We start from the raw sequence: 20,712 nt of genomic DNA on the forward strand, positions 1-20,712 counted from the left end.
TCAATCATGTGACACTTATTCCCAAAACCCCATTTTCCGGTCAGACATATAACAGGATGCATGGACCGGGATATAGTGTTGTCTTGTGATTAGGAGATCTACCCACAGGGCATATATCTTCACCTGTCACGAAGTGAATCGACTGGCGCATACAGATTGATGTTCAGACAGCCCTCAATAATAAGCTACTGTATAACCTGATCTTTTTTCATACTTAATATCAGGCAAGCCATTCAGGTAAATACTTGACATCGGCGTACTGCTGCTCCATATGCTTGGATACTTTTGCCTGGCGTATGTCATGGATAAACTGAGGTGAATAACCCTTTAACTGAGTATTAAAAGCTTATCAAACAAAGCAATCTGTCATGTGCCTGTTATACCGTTTGCTGGCCAACGTTGTATAAGTGAAATACTCCTGAGTACAGCATAAAACACTAATCAAATAAATAAACCAAGGCATCGTTTGATACAGTGCTAATTGCTCTATAAATCCCGCTCAAAAATATAAACATTTTGACATTAAAGTCTACATCCACAATAGGACATTTGTGTACGTATACCTGAGCAAACTGCGTTTCCAGACAGAATCTGTAGATTGGTAAATCCATCTATACATAGACAATGGAAACTCCCATCGAGATTGGAACACCAAGTGTTCTCTCCGCAGTTATGCTGATGGATTAAACACTCGTTAACATCTGAAAGGAGAGAGAAGTCTGGTTGACTTTCGTACAGAAAGCTGATATGCAAGTATTATTGTTTTCATTTCATAGCTATCTAAATGTTTCGCAATACTGGTTAAGTAATATGCTCTGTGTTGCTTTGTCAAGACAACCCAAAGTAGATGCATAAAGATCAAAGCAGAATGTAACAAAAACTAGGTGACTTAGATGTATTGTTTCATTTCAGACAAATACCCACTGACCCATGAGGTCGTGTATCAGAATACAGGGCACAGCTTGGGTCAGTTGCTTGGAGTTAGGTCTACTCGGTTTCCTTCTCTAAATATATAAACCTCAACGTCGCTGTGAGTTCAAATCCAGGTCGTACTGGCTTCCTCTCCGACCGTAGGGGGGAAGGCGTTTTAGCAACCTGCGGATGGTCTTGAGTTCCTCCCGGACGCTGCCCGGTTTTCCTCCACCATAATGCTGACCGCCGTCGCATAAGTGAAATATTCTTGAGTACACCGTAAACCACCAATGAAATAAACAAATGAATATTTCTGGGTCACAAAATTAAGTAACTACAGCCAACAAAAGCATTCAATCCTTAACCGGAGTCAGCATCCATACCACACACATAAATCCCTTAGCAGCGTCCAATAGGTGAAAAATGTAGGAGTAGACGTAAAACACCAGTGAAATGAGTAAAACTAAATAAGTAGGCTTAACCTGAAGTAGGCCAACCTCATGATCAGTCTTGTATATATTTATATAGTATGGAGGAAATCGTGATGTCTGTGTGAATCGCTGATATTCCGCCGAATTCAAACTGAACAACAAGTGAACTGCCAGCTACGCGACACCGTCTGATTGGCGAGACCATAGGGTACTGATTCTTTTTTTTTTTTTTTCGTATGCTTTCTTTTTTACCTGGTTTTCAAACGGAATGCTTACTTTGTTTTCTTTCAACAAGATTCGCTTGCGAGTGGAAGGAGAGGGCATTTGCAGATACATGGGTTTCAAATAACAGCGCATAAATATAGCAGCAGACAGTTGTCTTACTCTGTGGTTATCCATTGTGGTCAGTTAAAGGCTGCTTCTCTAATGTAGGCTTCGTAATGTAGATGGTGTTGGACATTAAGAGCTTTATTAACTGAAGATGGGGATATCACAATAAGGTTGACGTTCACATTAACTGTCCATTAATAAACATTTAACTAATAGCTCACTGACACGCACGTGCATAACGTGGATACAGGTCTTCATTCATGTCAATGGTGAATCGCTCTTGCCCTGAGAAGGGGGCCTTTCACAAAGTTGTAAATGCGTAAGCACTGTTAATTGAGGGTGGGAGGTGTTGGGTGGATTTATATAATGGCGTCAGAAATATTAACAGTTGAAATAAGCCTAAAGCTATATTGCATGTACATGTAAAGCCCGCTGAAATTTAACAGGCCTTGTTAAACATACAAATGGTATCACACAATTTCAGTGAAGCATATTTTCATGCACAGTTTCTGTTTCTCTAATTTCTCACCCGTACAGCTGAACTCGAGCCCTCTATTGGGGTCTGTGTTCTCAAACCCCACTTCACACTGGCATTCCCAATTCTCCGTAAACTCATCGTAACAGTAGAATGCATTTAGTCCACAGCTCCGACTGCCACGCTGCTGACATACTGGCAAATGGAAACACAATGTTAAGGATAAAACAGAAAATGCTCCTTCAAAAAATAAACAATCTGTTAAATTTAACAGGAAGTCTCTTATCTGTGTGATACTCAAGGGTATACTATTCTGTTATGGCAGCATATTATTCTATTAAATATGGCAACATGTTTTATTAGTTCAACATAAAGATTTTGAGTTAGACTAACAAGATTTTGTGTTGTAATAAGAGGATATATTCTAACATCACTCAGAGCACAGGCTTTCTGTTAGAATCAAGAGATTATTGCTTTGAGTGTGAAACATGTATAGCTAATAGATATTGGATATATACAAATATCTACATGAAAAGTATAAATTCCTTAACCTGAATATTTGTCACTAAGCTGTACATGTAATTCTTTATTGTTAAACTGCAATACGCTAAGTGCCTGGGATGGATTTTAGTTTGAATACCTTACACAGGTCTCAAAAGTTCCTGTGTCCACCGTCATGTATTCTATAAAAGCAAATCATCCTGCGTTTCTTCACAAGATATTTTGTTTAAACTTAAGTGTTACATTTAACACTGTTAAGGCCACGAGGAGTGACTGCGTTTATTATAGTTGCATATATCTGACCAGTTTTATTAAGTATTATTGTTGAGGAGTTTTAAAACATTAATACTTCATAAAACAGGTCAGATAGCTCTTACAAGTGCAGTCACTGCTCGTGATCTTTAGAGTTAAATGTAACACTTTAGTTTTAAGAGTGTATACGTTTTCCTTGCTGAAGTATATATTTTTGGCTATCAGAGGTAACTGTGAACTAATTTGCCATAGATATTCACATATACTTTGCACAATCTGCTGTTTCGAACTAGTCATAAACGATGTCGGCCTTCGATAAATGTTTCTTCACATGATTTACTATCAATTGTATATGAACTGTCATAAAAGACATTATATGCATTAAGTATATATTTGAATCATTCTAAAAATCTACCCATCGCACACACTGAGCCGCAGAGCTAGATTCTATATATATCCAGTTGGTATTCCTCCGACTATAGCTGCACGGCCAAAACAATATTTACCGATCGCTTAATGAGTACAAAATCCTGCTGTAGAGACTGTCAGATTTCCTTTTTTCTTACACCATCTTCTTGGGTAAAAATATATTGCCAAAAGAAAAAGAAACCTTTTTCATTTCACAGTCAGACAGGTGCACTTTTTCCATTGAAGATTTCACAATTTTCAACACAACAGGTGATCATTTTAACATTTGTTTCCATTATTTAATGACCATCCATATATTTGACTTTAACATGCATGGCATAATATAAACTATTGGAATTTACCTTGAGTAACTCCTCCAGATATGACCGCAGCGATAATAGACAAGTTCAATATGCTTTTATCCATGATGGGCAGATCCGTATACAGCTTACATGCTTCACTGCTGCCGTCTCAGGGCTATGTACACAGAGCAAGTTCTAAATCATCCCCATGCTCAGGATCGGCTTCCTACAAGTGGTGCGTGACGAATGGGGCTATTTTGGGTTATATTTGAGTTACTGCTTGTGTCATCCAACGAACCGCAAACTAAATGTTTCTATATTCGTCCCAATTTAGAAAAAAGTAACCACAAAAACATTTCGTCTCTAAAATACAGCCATGTTCTCTTAGTCTTTACACTCATATTTTTGTAAATGATCACACTGAGTTTTATCCTTAGGCTATATTTTATAGATGAACGGTTTTATGACTGACTGACAATAGTGTCATTGTGTTTAACAATAAGGAAACATTTCACGAAATTTTAGCGGTACATGGCTTGCACGCGAGCAGGCATAGGCCATATGACAGCATCGACAACCCGTGAAAATTTATTCAACAACATGATCACATGCGCCACCAACTTTCTACTGGAAATAACCAAGTAGAACTGTTTTGAAAGGAGCCGTTAAAATGGGGCATGGGAAGTAAAAAATGACCTCAGATTAATTTTATAAACCAAAATGTCAACCGTTCCATGAAAAGGAGGTTACTATGTCACATGTCTCATGTACGGCTATGCATGCTTTTTCCCTCTGTCGTGTATGTTCGTGCAGTCCCTTACTTCTGTCTCCAGTCACAAATGTTTGAGTCAATACATGAACTGTCACTGTCTCAAACGTTCTTCACTCACAAATCAACACCGAAAAACGCCAAGACCCACTGACGTTATAAATCTTCCACAAAATGCTATATTTACATGTAGAATATGTTATAAAGGTAGGGCGGATCAGCTTTGTATATTTGAGAGATCTAAGTCACGAGTTCCAATGTGTATGTAAATCAATGCATCCCGTAATGTGAGTGCATGTGCACTGAAAAATGTGTCATTGTACACTGAATAAATATAGATATGCAAAACTAATCCGTTATCTGCACTTGTAATTGGTTTTATCTGCCCATATTTATAGCTTAGGACATTTGGAATAATTTCAGTAAAATATACCTTTGTCCTTTAATCAAGATGTCCAGATTTAGCATTACCATGTATTCTCAGTAAGACACAGTTTTCAAGGTAAAATGATGAGTGGACAACGTATGTTCTCGTGAGAAAACTGAACCAAGGTTAGTAAAATTATTTGTCACACATATTTTGCATGTATCAGATGAAAGAGTATCCACACTACTTCTTGATCAAACCTTTCCTATACCCATATGAACATTTCACTGACTAGTACATATGCATTTCCTGATGTCCTCTAATACGGGAATAGTGGCATGGAAATCCGTCTCAGTCAATGTTTTTCGTGCTCACTTGAGAAAGTGCAATCGAAAAATAATCATAATTGTGTTTGAAGCCGTGCATGTATATATGCCTTCTTCACGACTTTGATTTCAGTACAGACGCAACGCAAAGCTGCTGTACATCCGTCTGCAAAAATCCCAACGCTTTATTGAATAAATTATACAAATGTAAACATGTGACGTAAAGGTGATTTGGTTGGAAAAATCATTGCATACACTCTTTTCAAGTTTGGTTAGTTCAAAACACTGGGTAAAGCATGACGGTCAGATCAGAATATGGTTGTCATAAAGTTTGCCAGATTTTCTAAGTAGGTTCTTCACTGAACTTTTCGAACAGGAATAACATATTTATACAATGTATAATGAAAATGGATCTTCGCATACGAGTACCGCAGCACTGTAGCGGACCTTCCTACCAGGATGACAGAAACGTTACATTCTTAACAGGAATACTTGTTCACTCTGCTCAGATTGTGTTCTTAACTGCAAACAGAAATGTATGCTCAAAGGACGGAAATCGACATTACACAAAGGAAACTCAAGAAAACAAGATCAAATGGTTCGCTTCTGGTAATTGGTCCTACATACAGGGCACACGTTTTTCTTCTCCAAAACCGCCAATTCCTCAAAGGTTTCCAAACATGTAAGATGAAAAACGTGTGAGCAGGACAACAGAACGACTTGCCGGGCCAGCGAACGAGGAGTGTCTGTAACGGGCGAACATTTCGGGGCTTCGTCGCCCACACATTCTGTGCTGGAATCAATGCAGTTAGTCATGTTTTGGGCCCTTTCTCTGTGCTGAGAAAATCTATTCCCTGTTGGTCTCTTTGGACTTGTCCTGTCACTTTTCTGTGGGGAGATGCTTTTCTCAGGAAGTGGCTTTTTCTGCACCGGTTCGACCACTTCCTGTTGCCAGAGAGACGTCAGGCATATTGGGCACTCTGTCTCTCCCCTGTCAACAGCCTGAGGGGAATCAGAGAAACATGTACATGTACTGTGACAATAATGATGCAGCAAAACAACACAAGCACACAGAGACAGTCCAATTATTGACATATTTTGATCACTGTATTTCAACCACACGTACTAGAGTAAACTTCGGCGCCTTATACGTCAAAAAAGTAACTGATGAAATCTCGGTGTTAAAATTGTGATGCTTTTATACATGTGCCACATTTTACTTATGTACAATTAATGCAACTTTGGCGACACACAAAAATATAGTTCTAATTTGGAAATTTAAAGTCAAATATATTATAAATTCACCTGTAAATAAACAGATAGGACAACGGCTTTCTATTTTGGTATTACCATATACTGTGAATTAGAAATAGCCAAAATTCTGGTTTCTTCTCACCTTAAGCTGAATTTTCTCCCAGTCCTCTTCTGTGTAGCGGTGAAACATGGTATCAAAGTTCCTAAAGACCTCTCGACTGGCTTCTAGGCTTTGATCAATCTCGGACAAGAAACGGTTTATATTGAAGTCACATGACCTCACCATTCTGTCTGTAATGGATTCTAACTGAAATGGCAAAGACATGATTCAAAATGATAGTCACTAGGAAATTGAAATACGATGTTCACAATTTTGTACATAAATGCAACTTCCTATCCTGTAGTAATTTCGATCATATAACAGTTTATATTTATTTATTTGATTGGTGTTTTACGCTGTATTCCAGAATATTTCACTTATACGACGGCGGCCAGCATTATGGTGGGAGGAGACCATATACATTTATATACAAGACTATAACAGAATAAGACATACTATTACCAGAATACAATATACCTGGTAATGGTGTATACTCATACCTTATCTTCATAAAACTTTTTCCTCAGTTTCGGATCATTTGGAGGATGACTTTCTCTGAGTTTCCTATACCAGCAGCGGACAACATATCCCCTCCACATGGCCTGAATCCTGGAACCAAAACACCCTGGTTTATCACTTAGTCTGTTTTAACATGTCCTTTAGCAGAAAATAATAACAGTTCACAACAGATATCTGGTTATCCTTTTCATGATCAAATCTTACAATATTAATAAAGTGAAAAGGTGAGCAATACTGATTAATATCAATTTAGCATTTTTCGAGTAACATATTTTGCTCGTTCTGAATGATTCATTCAACTTACAAAGCCGTTTTATGTGGAATTTTTTGTGAAGCTGGATTAATTTCTTATAAGACAAACTTAACTCAGCATCAAAAGTATAATTTTAATGCCTCTGAAAGTCCAAACTTTAGGTAATTAGTCCTCAGTCTCCTTCACGCACTTTGTAACACACTTGACCCTATGTTTCTTGGCTCCCTCGTGTATCACTCGTGTCTGGTACTGCTGCTTTCTGCACATTGGACAGGTTTTCTTTCCAGTGAACCTTTCAAAAGCTTCCAAACAGGCCTGGGGAAACATTGAAATATATGTGAAATGTAAACACGTCCTTTGAAGAGAAATTAACAGCTCTTGTTTCCCAAACGCTGAACACTGATCGCTACCATTGTGTGATGTTGACGATTTCAATTTCACAAATTAATCTGTACAACAAATACAGTTAACTCAACCTTTATTAGTACTAATTCTGTTTGTATGGTCATGAAGATATCGTTGTGGCCAAAGTACATGAAGTTATCTACATGTATTTACTTTATTGGTGCTTTACGCAGTACTGAAGAATATTTCACTTATATGATGGCAGTCAGCATCAAGGAAACTGGACAGAATCGAGTGACCAAGTTGCTGGCAGGCCTTCCCACATATGCCTGAAGGGGAAGCATTTAAGAATAGTCAGGGAGATTCGCATAAGGATAACACTGTTCTCAATCGCTTTATATGGACACTCAACATCCAGTCATATATGTAGATTTAAGTGATTTTAAAAATCTATTAACAGAATTAAGGGTTATCAGAAAGCTTCATACTCACCCTGTGGAAAACATGTGTGCAAGACAGCAATACCTACAAAAAACAGGAAAATAAAAAAAACACTATTAGGCCTGAAGAAAAAGTCTGACAGAGGTCTAAATCTAACATGTAACAAGATCTTCTACATGTTTCCATTGATCTTTTTAACTACACTGAAGTATTTTTTTAGAAAAACAACCTGGAGGCTTTATTATTAATTTAAATTACAAATAATCTATGTTAAACTGCAGATACAGTAAGGATGACTGTAAAATTTCAGTTTGAAGCTATACTGTATACTGCATATGTAGGCCAGAAAATATCAACATCTGAATGAACCACACTGAATTGTAATTTAATATAACTAAACCTGTTGGCTTTTATTACTAATTTACACAGCTTACAATATGTGTAAAACCACTGATGCAGTACTTTAACCACAATATTACTGTAATATGTAAGTTTGAAGCAATACTGCATAGTCATTGGTGAGATACAGTTTGTCAGTTTACAATGAAGAAATACATGCTGACGTGTAAAGGGCATGCTATCATGTACATGTATATGAAGGATCATTTTAATAAGGCGGTAAGTCAGACTGGGTCAGTGGACCAGTTGAACTAGACACATCACACCAATAAATATGTATAAGATAATCTGATATACATATAGATAAACTGAATGCATACATGTACAAGCAACACCTTTATCACATACTGGTTCACAAAAACAACACACTTCTGTCGGCATTCCATTTAATTCATCTCACACAAGCATATCTCTACATGGAACATGTAATTACCCTAAATCCTCAATAAATTTGACCACATTTTTTTTTTCCATTTTCAGTGTTTGGTGAATAGCACATTATAAATACAAATTGAACCATACAGTGTACATGTAGTGTGTATGACTTGAAAATTCTTGATTAGCTATAAGAAATTAGTACTGATAATTTTTTCATCCCAGAATATAATCCAACTCGATCTCTTCAACCCGCCCATACATCCCACATCCCATTTGCACCTACATTTGCATCGACATTCACTAAACCGCTCACTCGATGAGCACTGCCCTAGTCACCGTCACCCACCCACCTGCTGCTGTATCAACCTTTTCAGTGGCCTAATGGAAGCCAGCCAGAAGACTCTCAAATGAAACCCGGGTCGAGTCATGCAAAGACTGTACAAATGGTACTTGTTGCTGCGTCACTTTGCACTTAGCACTGAGAGGTTAGAGCAAGGAAACAAGACAGGTTGGCCTGGTGTCGGTACAATGTGACTGGGTGGGGTGGCATGATATTTGAGTGACGGTGGCACTTTGGTGGCTCGCCCTGCCACAAGAAGACACAGTGTATGTACACACACCCAATGACTCCTCATCGTCATACGACTGAATAATTGCTAAGTATGACATTAAACCCCAACAATTCACGGATTCATTTACCTGCTGCTGTAAGCCAAAGTCTTCCTTACAAATAACACAGGGCAGATCAGAGTCCTCTCTCCTGTTAGACTTGGCTTTGGCTGCCTGCCACTGGCCCTCTGACATCAGCTGAGGAGGGGCTTCAACCAGGCCAAGTTTCTGGGCTGCAAGGTGGGAAATTATACATGAGGAAAGGGAACCAGTTATCATGATCAATAAAGTATATATCCATATTTATTACAAATATTTACACTGCATTTTAAAATAATACATTTCATGAAACTGATAGTAAACAATACATTCTGTTACAGGGGATCTAGTATCAAGTGTCAGGACCTATATGTACATGTTCACCCAGCGATCTGAAACAACTTTATTTACCTGGTCAGTCAAAATTCTAAAAAAAGCAAACACCACCCATTTTAGCAGGATGAAGTAGCACTTGCTTCAGCTCATAATAGACTGACATCACTCAGAAAGTGCGCATTACATGGAAAGATTTGTTTTATTTATTTCATTGGTGTTCTACACCATCATTCAAGAACATTTAACAGTGGCAGCCAGCATTTTAGTGGGAAGAAACTGTAAGGTACAGGGAAAGAGGCATACATGTATCTATAATATGATTAACCAATCAAACACCCAATAACTGAACATTTTTTTTACTGCCTATAACAAATACAGAGCTCTATGAATGAATACATAATAGTTTACCTAATGTTAATGGGGCAGGTGTTGTATCAAGTACATACTCCTTTTCTTCCTTTGCTTTTGGCTTGACCGGATTTCTTGCAACTGTTGAAAAAGATAATGAGCAGAAAAGTACACAGATCTTTTCTCTCACAAGTCAGCTATAGACTAAATCAAATACATTTGTAAAATTTGACTTAACACAATTGATACTCTAATGTGACATTGTACCATGTCAAATTATAAATCTATATATTCCAAATATATTCCAACAAAGGATATCATGTGTATAACAATCCAGTCAAATCTTTCTTGTGATAGTTAACCGTTAATTGTTAACCTATTATAAGTCTTTTTTTTCTTTTCAAGACAGATACTGAAAATCTTATGAAGCAATCAAAAGACTTCTGACAATGCCTATAAAATGCAGACTGAAAACTTCATCCTAAATAAAAATATAAATACACCATTTTCCACCTGTGTACATGTGTTACTAATAAACAAACGAAACATGTCATAATTTGTAATTACCTCTTCCTGTGTCAACCAATGGTCTTATTTCTTTCTTCATTAGTTTTTGGGTAGCTTTCCCAGGCAGCACTTTTCTTGGCCCCAGCATATCTGTGAGAGCCATTGAGCGAATGAGATGATCTTGAAATGCTGCAGCCATCAGGGTTGAGCTTGAATGGGGCATCCTCTACAAAATAGAAGTTCTGTAAACAATTTAGATCCACTATGTTCTACATTGCCTCTACCATAGTACTTTCTTGTGCTGTCTAATTCCCTGTTGGGAACACCCTGTATTTCACCATGCGTCATATGCATCATGTACACACATGTACGTTCATCACGTGCACACAGACACAACTGTAAGATGTGGTGTACAAATTAACATCTAGAATAAGTCATGGACCCAATTGCAACCATACAAACCATTTCTTTTCATATTTTGCTGCGAAATCGTCAAGCACTATTTTTTATCATGCACAAAAACATTTATCTATAATCTATGTAGATATTCCCATTTGTCCAAAATTGGTGATTTACTTATTTGAGCTCGTACTCAAGAATATTTCACTTATATGATGGCGACCAGCATTATGGTGGGACGAAGCCGAGCTGAGCCTGGTGGAAGCATGCGACCATGCGCAGGTTGTTGATTCACCTTCCCACTTACGACCGGAGAGGAAGTCAACATGAACTGGACTTGAACTCATGAGCACAGCGCCCTGGACTACTGGGTCATTGAATTTGTGCTGGTGTCATTTCATTAAAGAACCTGGTTTTCAAAATGAATATCTCAGAAGCGGGTGAACGAAAAATACAGACAACGACCTTGTCTTTTAAACAGCCCAGTTGCTTCAAATCAGTGACGAAGATTCGCAAGTCCTATTTCATTCCAGCCTCAATCGGCATCATTTGACTTACATTTCTATCTACAGGCTGGGTAATTTTAGCACGGTCTTTACTTGTTAACGTTTGGCGATTCATTATCTCTTGTGTGACATTTAGTACAAATTAACTGTTAGCATATGTCACATAGATCACGCGGTGAAAGAAAATAATCGTCTTCGAGTACACGACAGTTTCAGTGTCGCCAGCAGATTGTTTACGTCCGCCATTCTGTTGCCCACTGATTAACCGCAGCACTAACGGGCACTAGCTTTTGTGGTTGAACAAAACACAAAACATTAAACTACAGGATTTATAATTAATTATTATTCTTTCGTCTTACTTTTGGCTCAGTTTTAACAATAACGGATTTTAAAGTTTTTTTTCATAGCCCAGATTTATTCAGTGCTGAATTAGGATAACATGTGTTAACCGCGGAAACAGAAGAAAACGAAAGCAGCTGTTATAGAAACACTGAAGATGGTGACGGCTGAAATATTTTCTGAGTTTCAAAAGTATCTGGATGAAGATCAAGATCGCAGAGAGGTATTCCATATATCTGTAAATCCTTAAAAACAAATTGTACTTAGGGAGTATGCCGCCGGGTGAGTATTGGTTATCGCTCACTTGACGAAAACTAGACTCTCAATGGTTTCGATAGTAAATATATGACTCAAGAGCGGATGGTTTTGTTTTTGTTTACAAAAATAGCATGAAACAGCAATAACAGCGACTGCCTGTGTATGTGAGATGGGCAGGGGAACATACAAATGAGTTGTCTTCTCCAATCTAATGGATTTCGTTCTTCTCGAACCACGTTAAAAGAGTTTCAAAAATGTAAGCGTTTACGCTCTTGCAATCTTGGGACCTGATTTGGCATCCTGGATGGATATTATGCCATTTACCAATGGGAAACAGAGCTATACTAGGAGATTTCGTGTGCTGATCTCCATCAATCAGCTGATCAGTATGGACTGATTGATGGAAATCAGCAAACCATCAGCTGGTTCACAAAGTCAAACGATCAAATGCTATACAGCGGCCATAGGCCGGCAGTGTAATGTTTGACGATGTAACAACACAGATTATGTGGCAGTTTCAAAACATGAATGAAAAAGAAGTTCTGCCTGTTGGTGTGCGGCTCTGTGACTAAAAGACATTGCCTGGCTTTAGTTTGAAATATATTTTATTCATTTACCTCATAAACCAAACCATTTTATGAATTTAAAACTGCAACCATATATAAACCATGACCCAAAACCGGGCAAACCTGTGCATGAAAAAAAAAACGGACGGAACTTGATTAACATGTGTATTACTGTTGTGAAATTATAAAAACAGTCACACAGACAGATATTGGAGCAGAATTTAGCGGAATTTATTAATGTGCACTTGAAGCTTTCAGCAGTGTTAGTTGTATTTGAAATTATCGTCACTCCGATGGCATTTTTAATAAACCTAGAGTTAAGTGCATAAAATGTAAAATAAAATAGCCAAATACAGAGCTTGGTGATTCTGTATTGTTCAGTGGCAGTTGTGACTAACCATAAGTAGGAGAGCCTGTAGTATACTCATGAACAATCTTCCTGCTTTGAGGAGATTTCAAACATTTGCTTAGAGCCAGCAGTCTTGATACTTGAAGGATCACAGGTGTATAAGTACGTGTTGAGTGGATAATTCCTGGTTTACATGAAAATATAGTCCAAAATTTCTAAATTTTCTGATGTTTTCTGTGACAAAAATTTTGTTTCACCATGACTGACCCCAAACCATCATCAGAGCGCATTCAATTTCAAACCGAAGCTGCCATTACTTTCTCTCCATCATGCTCAAGATATCTTGGGCCCATGCGGCCTGGGAAATAACTGATCAGTACTGTGATTGCAATAAATTGACAGACAAGAAGGCAAAGACCATAAGTGTCTGCAAACTCAAACCAGAAGAAAACATATAAATGATGCCAAAATCAGATGAAAGAATGTGAAAACTTAATTGCAATTTGTATGGTCTTTTTTGATTTTCTTTGAGGAGAAAATGGTACTTGAAAATGTTTGTATGGTTGGTGTTTGGGACCACCTGTTTGTGCGTATCGTCTTATGTGTAATAATGTTCTAAATAAGGATGGAATGCATGTCTAATAAATTTATTTGAATGTAAATTGCTGTTAATATACAAACACATGTATTTAATCTGAATGATGAATATACTAAAAATATAAATACAATCAACATTCAGGTTCAACAGGTTTGCTTGAAAGACCCAATCCTAGTGCGGGTATATTTATTAAACATGTGGTACATGCTCATTGATAACATTATTACACAGAGACAATATAGATAGCTAGAGGTGGTCCCATATATCTAGCATAAGAGTTTATCAGCAAGTTGCCAGATGTTGGTGGTTTATGCCAGGCAGACTAATTTCATTCACTCATGAAACTGTTCATCATCGTATAAGCGAAATATTTTTGAGTATGGTGCTAAAGATCAATGAAACAAAATTATTTATTTACAGGTATGTGTCTGATTGGTACTTTATGCATTGCCCAAAAGTATTTCACTTATATGACAGCTGTCAGTATTATGGTGGGAGGAAAGCTAAGGGGGAAACAAACTATAGAAGCTATACGGCTGTTTTTCTTTCCTTGTTGCATATAATTTAAACTGAGTTCATTTGAACATTGTCGTTCGAATGTTGGATCTGATATTTTACTCATTGGTCAGTGTAGTTTAAATTTCTAAAAACTAAAATGTTACAGGAAATTCGCCAGGCAACACGTGACCTGGAGCAAACAGCACGAGAAATTCTTATCACAGTCCAGGCCGTACATCAAAAAGATGGCTTGCTGAACTGTGAGTAAAGCATTGGAAGATACTTAGGCTTGTGCTGTGAGCAGAACATTTTGTGATGTATGCTTTTCTTGCTGAATTTTTTTCATCTCTTTATTGTGTATTTTTGATTATGGTTTTAAATTACAACAACATTAAAATGTGCCCTGGCTATCTGGTTTGGTTGATAATTTAAGCATCGATATTTTAAATCTTAAATTATATAACCAGTAAATATGTTTTATATTTCCTAACTCTCCAGTGTGATCAGTTTCAGAGATACAAGTGTAATACTTAACTGTCACTAGTAAAACGATGATAGTGTGAGGAGTTATCTCCCCTTATACTATGCTGGCTGTGAATAATAAATTAAACAAGTGCTCTGCATTCTTTGATTTTGCAGTACAGCCTCTCTGTGGGGAAGTCAATGCAAAGTTCAAGACTGTTCAAGAAAAATTCAAGGCTCTTGCTGACAAAATACCTCAGGGTCAGTATTATAGGTGAGTTAGAGAAGAAAAACACAAAACAACACTACATTGTTATGTTAAATGTAACCATTCTTCTCTGTGGCATTAATAAATCTGTCAAAATAATCATCAGACTTTGAGCCAACAATATCCAAGAGTTACTAACAATAAATCACTTTGGTTTGAAAATGCAGGTTCCATGACCACTGGCGATTTGTTGTGCAACGGCTTAGTTTTCTTGCCTCATTTGTTATATACCTAAGTGCTGAGAAGTTGGCATCTCGAGAAGAAGTAGCTAATAGCCTGGGAGGTGAGTGTACTTTCCATTTTCTTCAGCAGTGTGTTGTATTTGTATAGCCAGAGAGAGGAGTTTACTATCCAATTTCTTCAACAGTGTGTTGTATTTGTAATAGCCTGGGAGATGAGTTTACTATCGAGTTTCTTCAGCTGTGTGTTGTATTTGTAATAGTCTGGGAGATGAGTTTACTATCTAATTTCTTCAGTGGTGTGTTGTATTTGTAATAGCCTGGGAGGCTAGTATACTATCCAATTTCTTCAGTAGTGTGTTGTATTTATAATAGTCTGGGAGATGAGTTTTCTGTCCAATTTCTTCAGCGGTGTGTTGTATTTGTAATAGCCTGGGAGGCTAGTTTACTATCCAATTTCTTCAACAGTGTGTTGTATTTGTAATAGTCTGGGAGGTGAGTTTACCATGCCGTTTCTTCAGCAGTGTGTTGTATTTATAATAGTCTGGGAGATGAGTTTTCTGTCCAATTTCTTCAACAGTGTGTTGTATTTGTAATAGTCTGAGAGGTAAGGTTACTATCCAATTTCTTCAACAGTGTGTTGTATTTGTAATAGCCTGGGAGATGAGTTTACTATCGAGTTTCTTCAGCTGTGTGTTGTATTTGTAATAGTCTGGGAGATGAGTTTACTATCTAATTTCTTCAGCAGTGTGTTGTATTTGTAATAGCCTGGGAGGCTAGTTTACTATCCAATTTCTTCAGCGGTGTGTTGTATTTGTAGTAGTCTGGGAGGTGAGTTTACCATGCAGTTTCTTCAGCTGTGTGTTGTATTTGTAATAGCCTGGGAGGCTAGTTTACTATCCAATTTCTTCAGCAGTGTGTTGTATTTGTAGTAATCTGGGAGATGAGTTTACTGTCCAATTTCTTCAACAGTGTATTGTATTTGTAATAGTCTGGGAAGTGAGTGTACTGTCCAATTTCTTCAGCAGTATGTTGTATTTGTAACAGTCTGGGAGGTGAGTTTACTTTCCAATTTCTTCAACAGTGTGTTGTATTTGTAATAGTCTTTGAAGTGAGTTTACTATCCAATTTCTTCGACAGTGTGTTGTATTTGTAACAGTCTGGGAGATGAGTTTACTATCCAATTTCTTCAGCGGTGTGTTGCATTTGTAATAGCCTGGGAGGTTAGTTTACTATCCAGTTTCTTCAACAGTGTGTTGTATTTGTAGTAGTCTGAGAGGTAAGGTTACTATCCATTTTCTTCAACAGTGTGTTGTGTTTGTAATAGCCTGGGAGATGAGTTTACTATCGAGTTTCTTCAGCTGTGTGTTGTATTTGTAATAGTCTGGGAGATGAGTTTACTATCCATTTTCTTCAGCAGTGTGTTGTATTTGTAATAGCCTTGGAGGCTAGTTTACTATCCAATTTCTTCAACAGTGTGTTGTAATTTGTAGTAGTCTGAGAGTAAGGTTACTATCCATTTTCTTCAACAGTGTGTTGTATTTGTAATAGCCTTGGAGGCTAGTTTGCTATCCAATTTCTTCAACAGTGTGTTGTATTTGTAGTAATCTGAGAGGTAAGGTTACTATCCAATTTCTTCAGTAGTGTGATGTATTTGTAATAGCCTGGGAGGCTACTTTACTTTCCAATTTCTTCAACAGTGTGTTGTATTTGTAATAGTCTGAGAGGTAAGGTTACTATCCAATTTCTTCAGCGGTGTGTTGTATTTGTAATAGCCTTGGAGGCTAGTTTACTATCCAATTTCTTCAACAGTGTGTTGTATTTGTAATAGCTGGGAGATGAGTTTTCTGTCCAATTTCTTCAGCTGTGTGTTGTATTTGTAATAGCCTGGGAGGCTAGTTTACTATCCAATTTCCTCAACAGTGTGTTGTATTTGTAATAGTCTGAGAGGTAAGGTTACTGTCCATTTTCTTCAACAGTGTGTTGTATTTGTAGTAATCTGAGAGGTAAGGTTACTATCCAATTTCTTCAGTAGTGTGTTGTATTTGTAATAGCCTTTGAGGCTAGTTTACTATCCACTTTCTTCAACAGTGTGTTGTATTTGTAATAGTCTGAGAGGTAAGGTTACTATCCAATTTCTTCAACAGTGTGTTGTATTTGTAATAGCCTGGGAGGCTAGTTTACTATCCAATTTCCTCAACAGTGTGTTGTATTTGTAATAGTCTGAGAGGTAAGGTTACTATCCATTTTCTTCACAGTGAGTTGTATTTGTAATAGCCTGGAGATGAGTTTACTATCGAGTTTCTTCAGCTGTGTGTTGTATTTGTAATAGTCTGGGAGATGAGTTTACTATCCATTTTCTTCAACAGTGTGTTGTATTTGTAATAGCCTGGGAGGCTGGTTTATTATCCAATTTCTTCAACAGTGTGTTGTATTTGTAATAGTCTGAGAGGTAAGGTTACTATCCAATTTCTTCAACAGTGTGTTGTATTTGTAATAGCCTGGGAGGCTAGTTTACTGTCCAATTTCTTCAACAGTGTGTTGTAATTTTAATAGTCTGAGAGGTAAGGTTACTATCCAATTTCTTCAACAGTGTGTTGTATTTGTAATAGCCTTGGAGGCTAGTTTACTATCCAATTTCTTCAACAGTGTGTTGTATTTGTAATAGTCTGAGAGGTAAGGTTACTATCCAATTTCTTCAACAGTGTATTTGTAATAGCCTTGGAGGCTAGTTTACTATCCAGTTTCTTCAACAGTGTGTTGTATTTGTAATAGTCTGAGAGGTAAGGTTACTATCCAATTTCTTCAGCTGTGCATTGTATTTGTAATAGTCTGAGAGGTGAGTTTATTTTCCAGTTTCTCCAGTAGTGTGTTTGAGACTTGAATGATTATCTGGAATTACCTACTCTTGAACTTGAGAAAAAATATGCTATTCGATCTGTAAAATACTTATTATATTATTATATTCCACATTAATAGAATTTTATAATGGCTTGTGTATCAAAGTTAATTTCTTCGTTCATCATTCGGGTCTCTTTGAAAAAGCTTATCTTCTTATGTCTGTGGCTGTGTTTTTGATTTGTTTGCAATAGCATCTCAGGGTGTTCGAAAAGGGCAAGTAGCAGCCTGAGGACAACTGTCTACTGCTGTCCCGCTAACTGCTTACTTTGAATATTCTTACTATTTAAATCAACAGTAATAGGGATATAATTACTTTCAATTCAGCCACCTACTTTAGAACTCTGACTCCTTTTAAACGAAAACTCTGGCATCTGTATTTATCCAAACTGCAGTGTTTTATTTGTTGATGTTGTGTGTGTGTGTGAAAATCATGTATTTCACTGATTTATGTCACTCTTCAGTGGAGTTGCTCAGAGAGAATGGGTTCCATATTGACTTAGATGACTATTTGATGGGACTGCTACAGATGGCCAGTGAATTGGTGAGAAGCTTACAAAAGTTACCTGGATTCACTCTCACAATTTATTTTCTTCTCTCTGAATTTTCATGTATGTGTAATTTATGTACTATAAGGACAATAAATTAATGATAAGCATGTGAATGACTAATGGTCTGTTCTGGTATTTCTGTAGTAATCAATCATACAGAAACACCTAAAATTTTCTGTTTACATTGAATACAAGTCTGGAAATAAGCAGCAGAACAACAACAATGTCCTGCACCAAACAGTGCCTTGACAGTGGCGTGATATAATATAGGACAAAATTGGACACATAAACAAGGTAGTAACTTTTTAATGAAATGGGAGTAGGTGGAACATTTATTAGTTACCCTAAACACCATAAATTTACTTGCACATTTTTCCTGATTCTGAGAGTTCTGTTTGATTTTTAGAAAGGTGTTTTCAGGTTTGCTTGAAATATGGGATGATATTGTACTGGAAAATTCTGAGTTTGAGCCCCGAAAATAATATTTTGTGACATTTGTTTGCCTCCAAAAATGCAATTTTGTGGGCGAAATTTGAGATCATTTAGGGTATGTCCTGCAACCACATGTACTAAAAAATATTTCCAGAGGAGCTTGAAATGAAAATGGAAGTTAAATTGTAGTGATACAGCTATAAATGATGTAACATGAAATTTACGGCTTTAATACAAGTGAAGTGTTTTTTTTTTGTTCAAAAAAAGAAAGTTGAGAAAAATCATAAATAATTTGTAATACTTTAACTTTTTCCAAACTGCTGGAGGGAACCTGCGCCAAATGCAAGGCATGTTCAAGTAATGGGTTGATTGGCCACATCATCATTGTAAATTTAATGATTTAAATTTGTGTTTACATTTACCTCCGTCTGCGCAGCGCTTTGATCTTATGTGCTTTTTATTTTTTTCATTCTCAGTCCCGTTTCGGGCAGTGAACTCAGTTACAGCAGGCCAGTATGATCGCCCTTTGAAGATTTCACAGTTTCTGGCAGAGCTGGATGCAGGATTCCGGCTGTTAAACTTAAAAAATGACTCATTGAGAAAACGCTTTGATGGTCTAAAATATGACATAAAGAAAGTGGAAGAGGTTGTGTATGATCTGTCCATTCGTAACCTTGTTAGTTCCACAACAAGTAAAGGATTGGAAACCGAGGCCAGCCAGTCTTCCCCAGTGCAGGCGGGTCTTCGTCACAAGAGACTGACAATAACCCAGGAAGTGGCGCCACCTAGGGTAACTTGCAGCATTAATTATAGGTATAATACAGATATGTAGAACATCATGACAAATAACTTTGGTTGAAATGTTGATAAAGACGGAAAAAATTCTCCGTGTTTATTTCTGTTATTTCCAGTGCTAAAACGTGCCGAAGTTTTGCATAACTAACTATTAGCTCGATTCTGAACGGTCGATGGTGTCCATGCAATATCTGCGTCAAATGTTGTCTTCTTTTGATTACATTCAATGTACAGATTCACTTGTGATCCTTCAGCTGAAGTTGAAAACCACCTTGATCCATACATTTTTCTCGTGTTTTCAGGTGTGATATAAATTGTCTGATGGTCTTTAACATGGCGATACGGAGTAAAATCGCGTGCTGATTATCGACATATCGTGGTCGGCATAAGTTAAGATAATTTCAGAACCATAAGCTACACCCATCGGGATTCATTTTCAGTAGGCTTCTGGTTTATTGGTACATAATAAAACTCTAAGAGAAGCGTTCTGTAGATATAATATGAACAACGTGAAAAGCCAATATATTTATAAACCCTTTGTCATCTTGATCCATTTCCATTCGGTATGTACGTCACCAAATTAAGTTTAATACTTTAAGTGAAGCGGTTCTTCAAAGGTGTACGAAAGTCAACCAGAGAGACGGACGGACAGACGCACACACACACACGCAAGTACAACATCACACTATAATACAAGACACCATTAATCTGAACAGACATGTAAATCGGAAGACATCTGAAAGAAACTATTGGTCTAAACAACATGTTACTCTGTGATGAAGAAAGTTTTAGTTGATGATATTTTATAAATGGGACTTGTGAACCTGTACCCGTCGTTATTGGCGCTAAGTATTTGACGCTGTATTTTAATGTGTGTTTATTGTGGCCAACATTTCATACTGTTTGTAATGTACGCAAGTATCCATTTGCGTTTTATAAGTAAATTACGTGACTTGTAAATGGTCTTTCTGTTTTATGTCCAACTTGGGGGCATCCGTGGCCAATGTGGTTAG

At 37.2% G+C, this 20,712-nt stretch overlaps 2 protein-coding genes across 3 annotated transcripts; one reads left to right on the forward strand and one right to left on the reverse strand.

The window, feature by feature from the left end:
• Positions 1 to 5,213: 5,213 nt before the first annotated feature.
• On the reverse strand, positions 5,214 to 11,754 carry LOC135461574 (RING finger protein 32-like). Of its 2 annotated transcripts, none has more exons than XM_064738733.1 (9): positions 11,559 to 11,754; positions 10,662 to 10,827; positions 10,155 to 10,235; positions 9,462 to 9,604; positions 8,037 to 8,069; positions 7,390 to 7,514; positions 6,928 to 7,036; positions 6,470 to 6,634; positions 5,214 to 6,075 (listed from the first exon to the last, which is right to left on the reverse strand). In XM_064738733.1, exons 1-9 carry the CDS (start codon positions 11,619 to 11,621, stop codon positions 5,665 to 5,667), a joined length of 1,296 nt encoding a protein of 431 aa, XP_064594803.1. In that variant the 5' UTR covers positions 11,622 to 11,754; the 3' UTR covers positions 5,214 to 5,664. The 2 variants fall into 2 exon arrangements, with proteins under 2 accessions (XP_064594803.1, XP_064594804.1); XM_064738734.1 differs by having other exon boundaries at positions 11,600 to 11,741.
• Positions 11,663 to 20,659, forward strand: LOC135464155 (translin-like). Its single transcript, XM_064741656.1, has 8 exons — positions 11,663 to 11,681; positions 11,992 to 12,068; positions 14,281 to 14,374; positions 14,754 to 14,850; positions 15,012 to 15,127; positions 18,386 to 18,472; positions 19,381 to 19,717; positions 20,002 to 20,659. Exons 1-8 carry the CDS (start codon positions 11,663 to 11,665, stop codon positions 20,060 to 20,062), a joined length of 888 nt encoding a protein of 295 aa, XP_064597726.1. The 3' UTR covers positions 20,063 to 20,659.
• Positions 20,660 to 20,712: the final 53 nt, after the last annotated feature.

This window comes from Liolophura sinensis, chromosome 1 (genome assembly GCF_032854445.1).
Source record: "Liolophura sinensis isolate JHLJ2023 chromosome 1, CUHK_Ljap_v2, whole genome shotgun sequence".
Lineage (NCBI taxonomy): Eukaryota > Metazoa > Mollusca > Polyplacophora > Chitonida > Chitonidae > Liolophura > Liolophura sinensis.

Excerpts from the sequence above, each read along its gene's own strand:
- LOC135461574 (XM_064738733.1), bottom strand. The coding sequence starts at position 11,621 with ATGAATCGCCAAACGTTAACAAGTAAAGACCGTGCTAAAATTACCCAG. Across the intron at positions 10,828-11,558 it reads CCCAGCCTGTAGATAGAAAT|AGGATGCCCCATTCAAGCTC; the intron begins GTAAGTCAAATG and ends TCTATTTTGTAG. Across the intron at positions 9,605-10,154 it reads ACCTGCCCCATTAACATTAG|CCCAGAAACTTGGCCTGGTT; the intron begins GTAAACTATTAT and ends CCCACCTTGCAG.
- LOC135464155 (XM_064741656.1), top strand. Across the intron at positions 15,128-18,385 it reads AGTAGCTAATAGCCTGGGAG|TGGAGTTGCTCAGAGAGAAT; the intron begins GTGAGTGTACTT and ends GTCACTCTTCAG. Across the intron at positions 18,473-19,380 it reads GGCCAGTGAATTGGTGAGAA|TCCCGTTTCGGGCAGTGAAC; the intron begins GCTTACAAAAGT and ends TTTCATTCTCAG.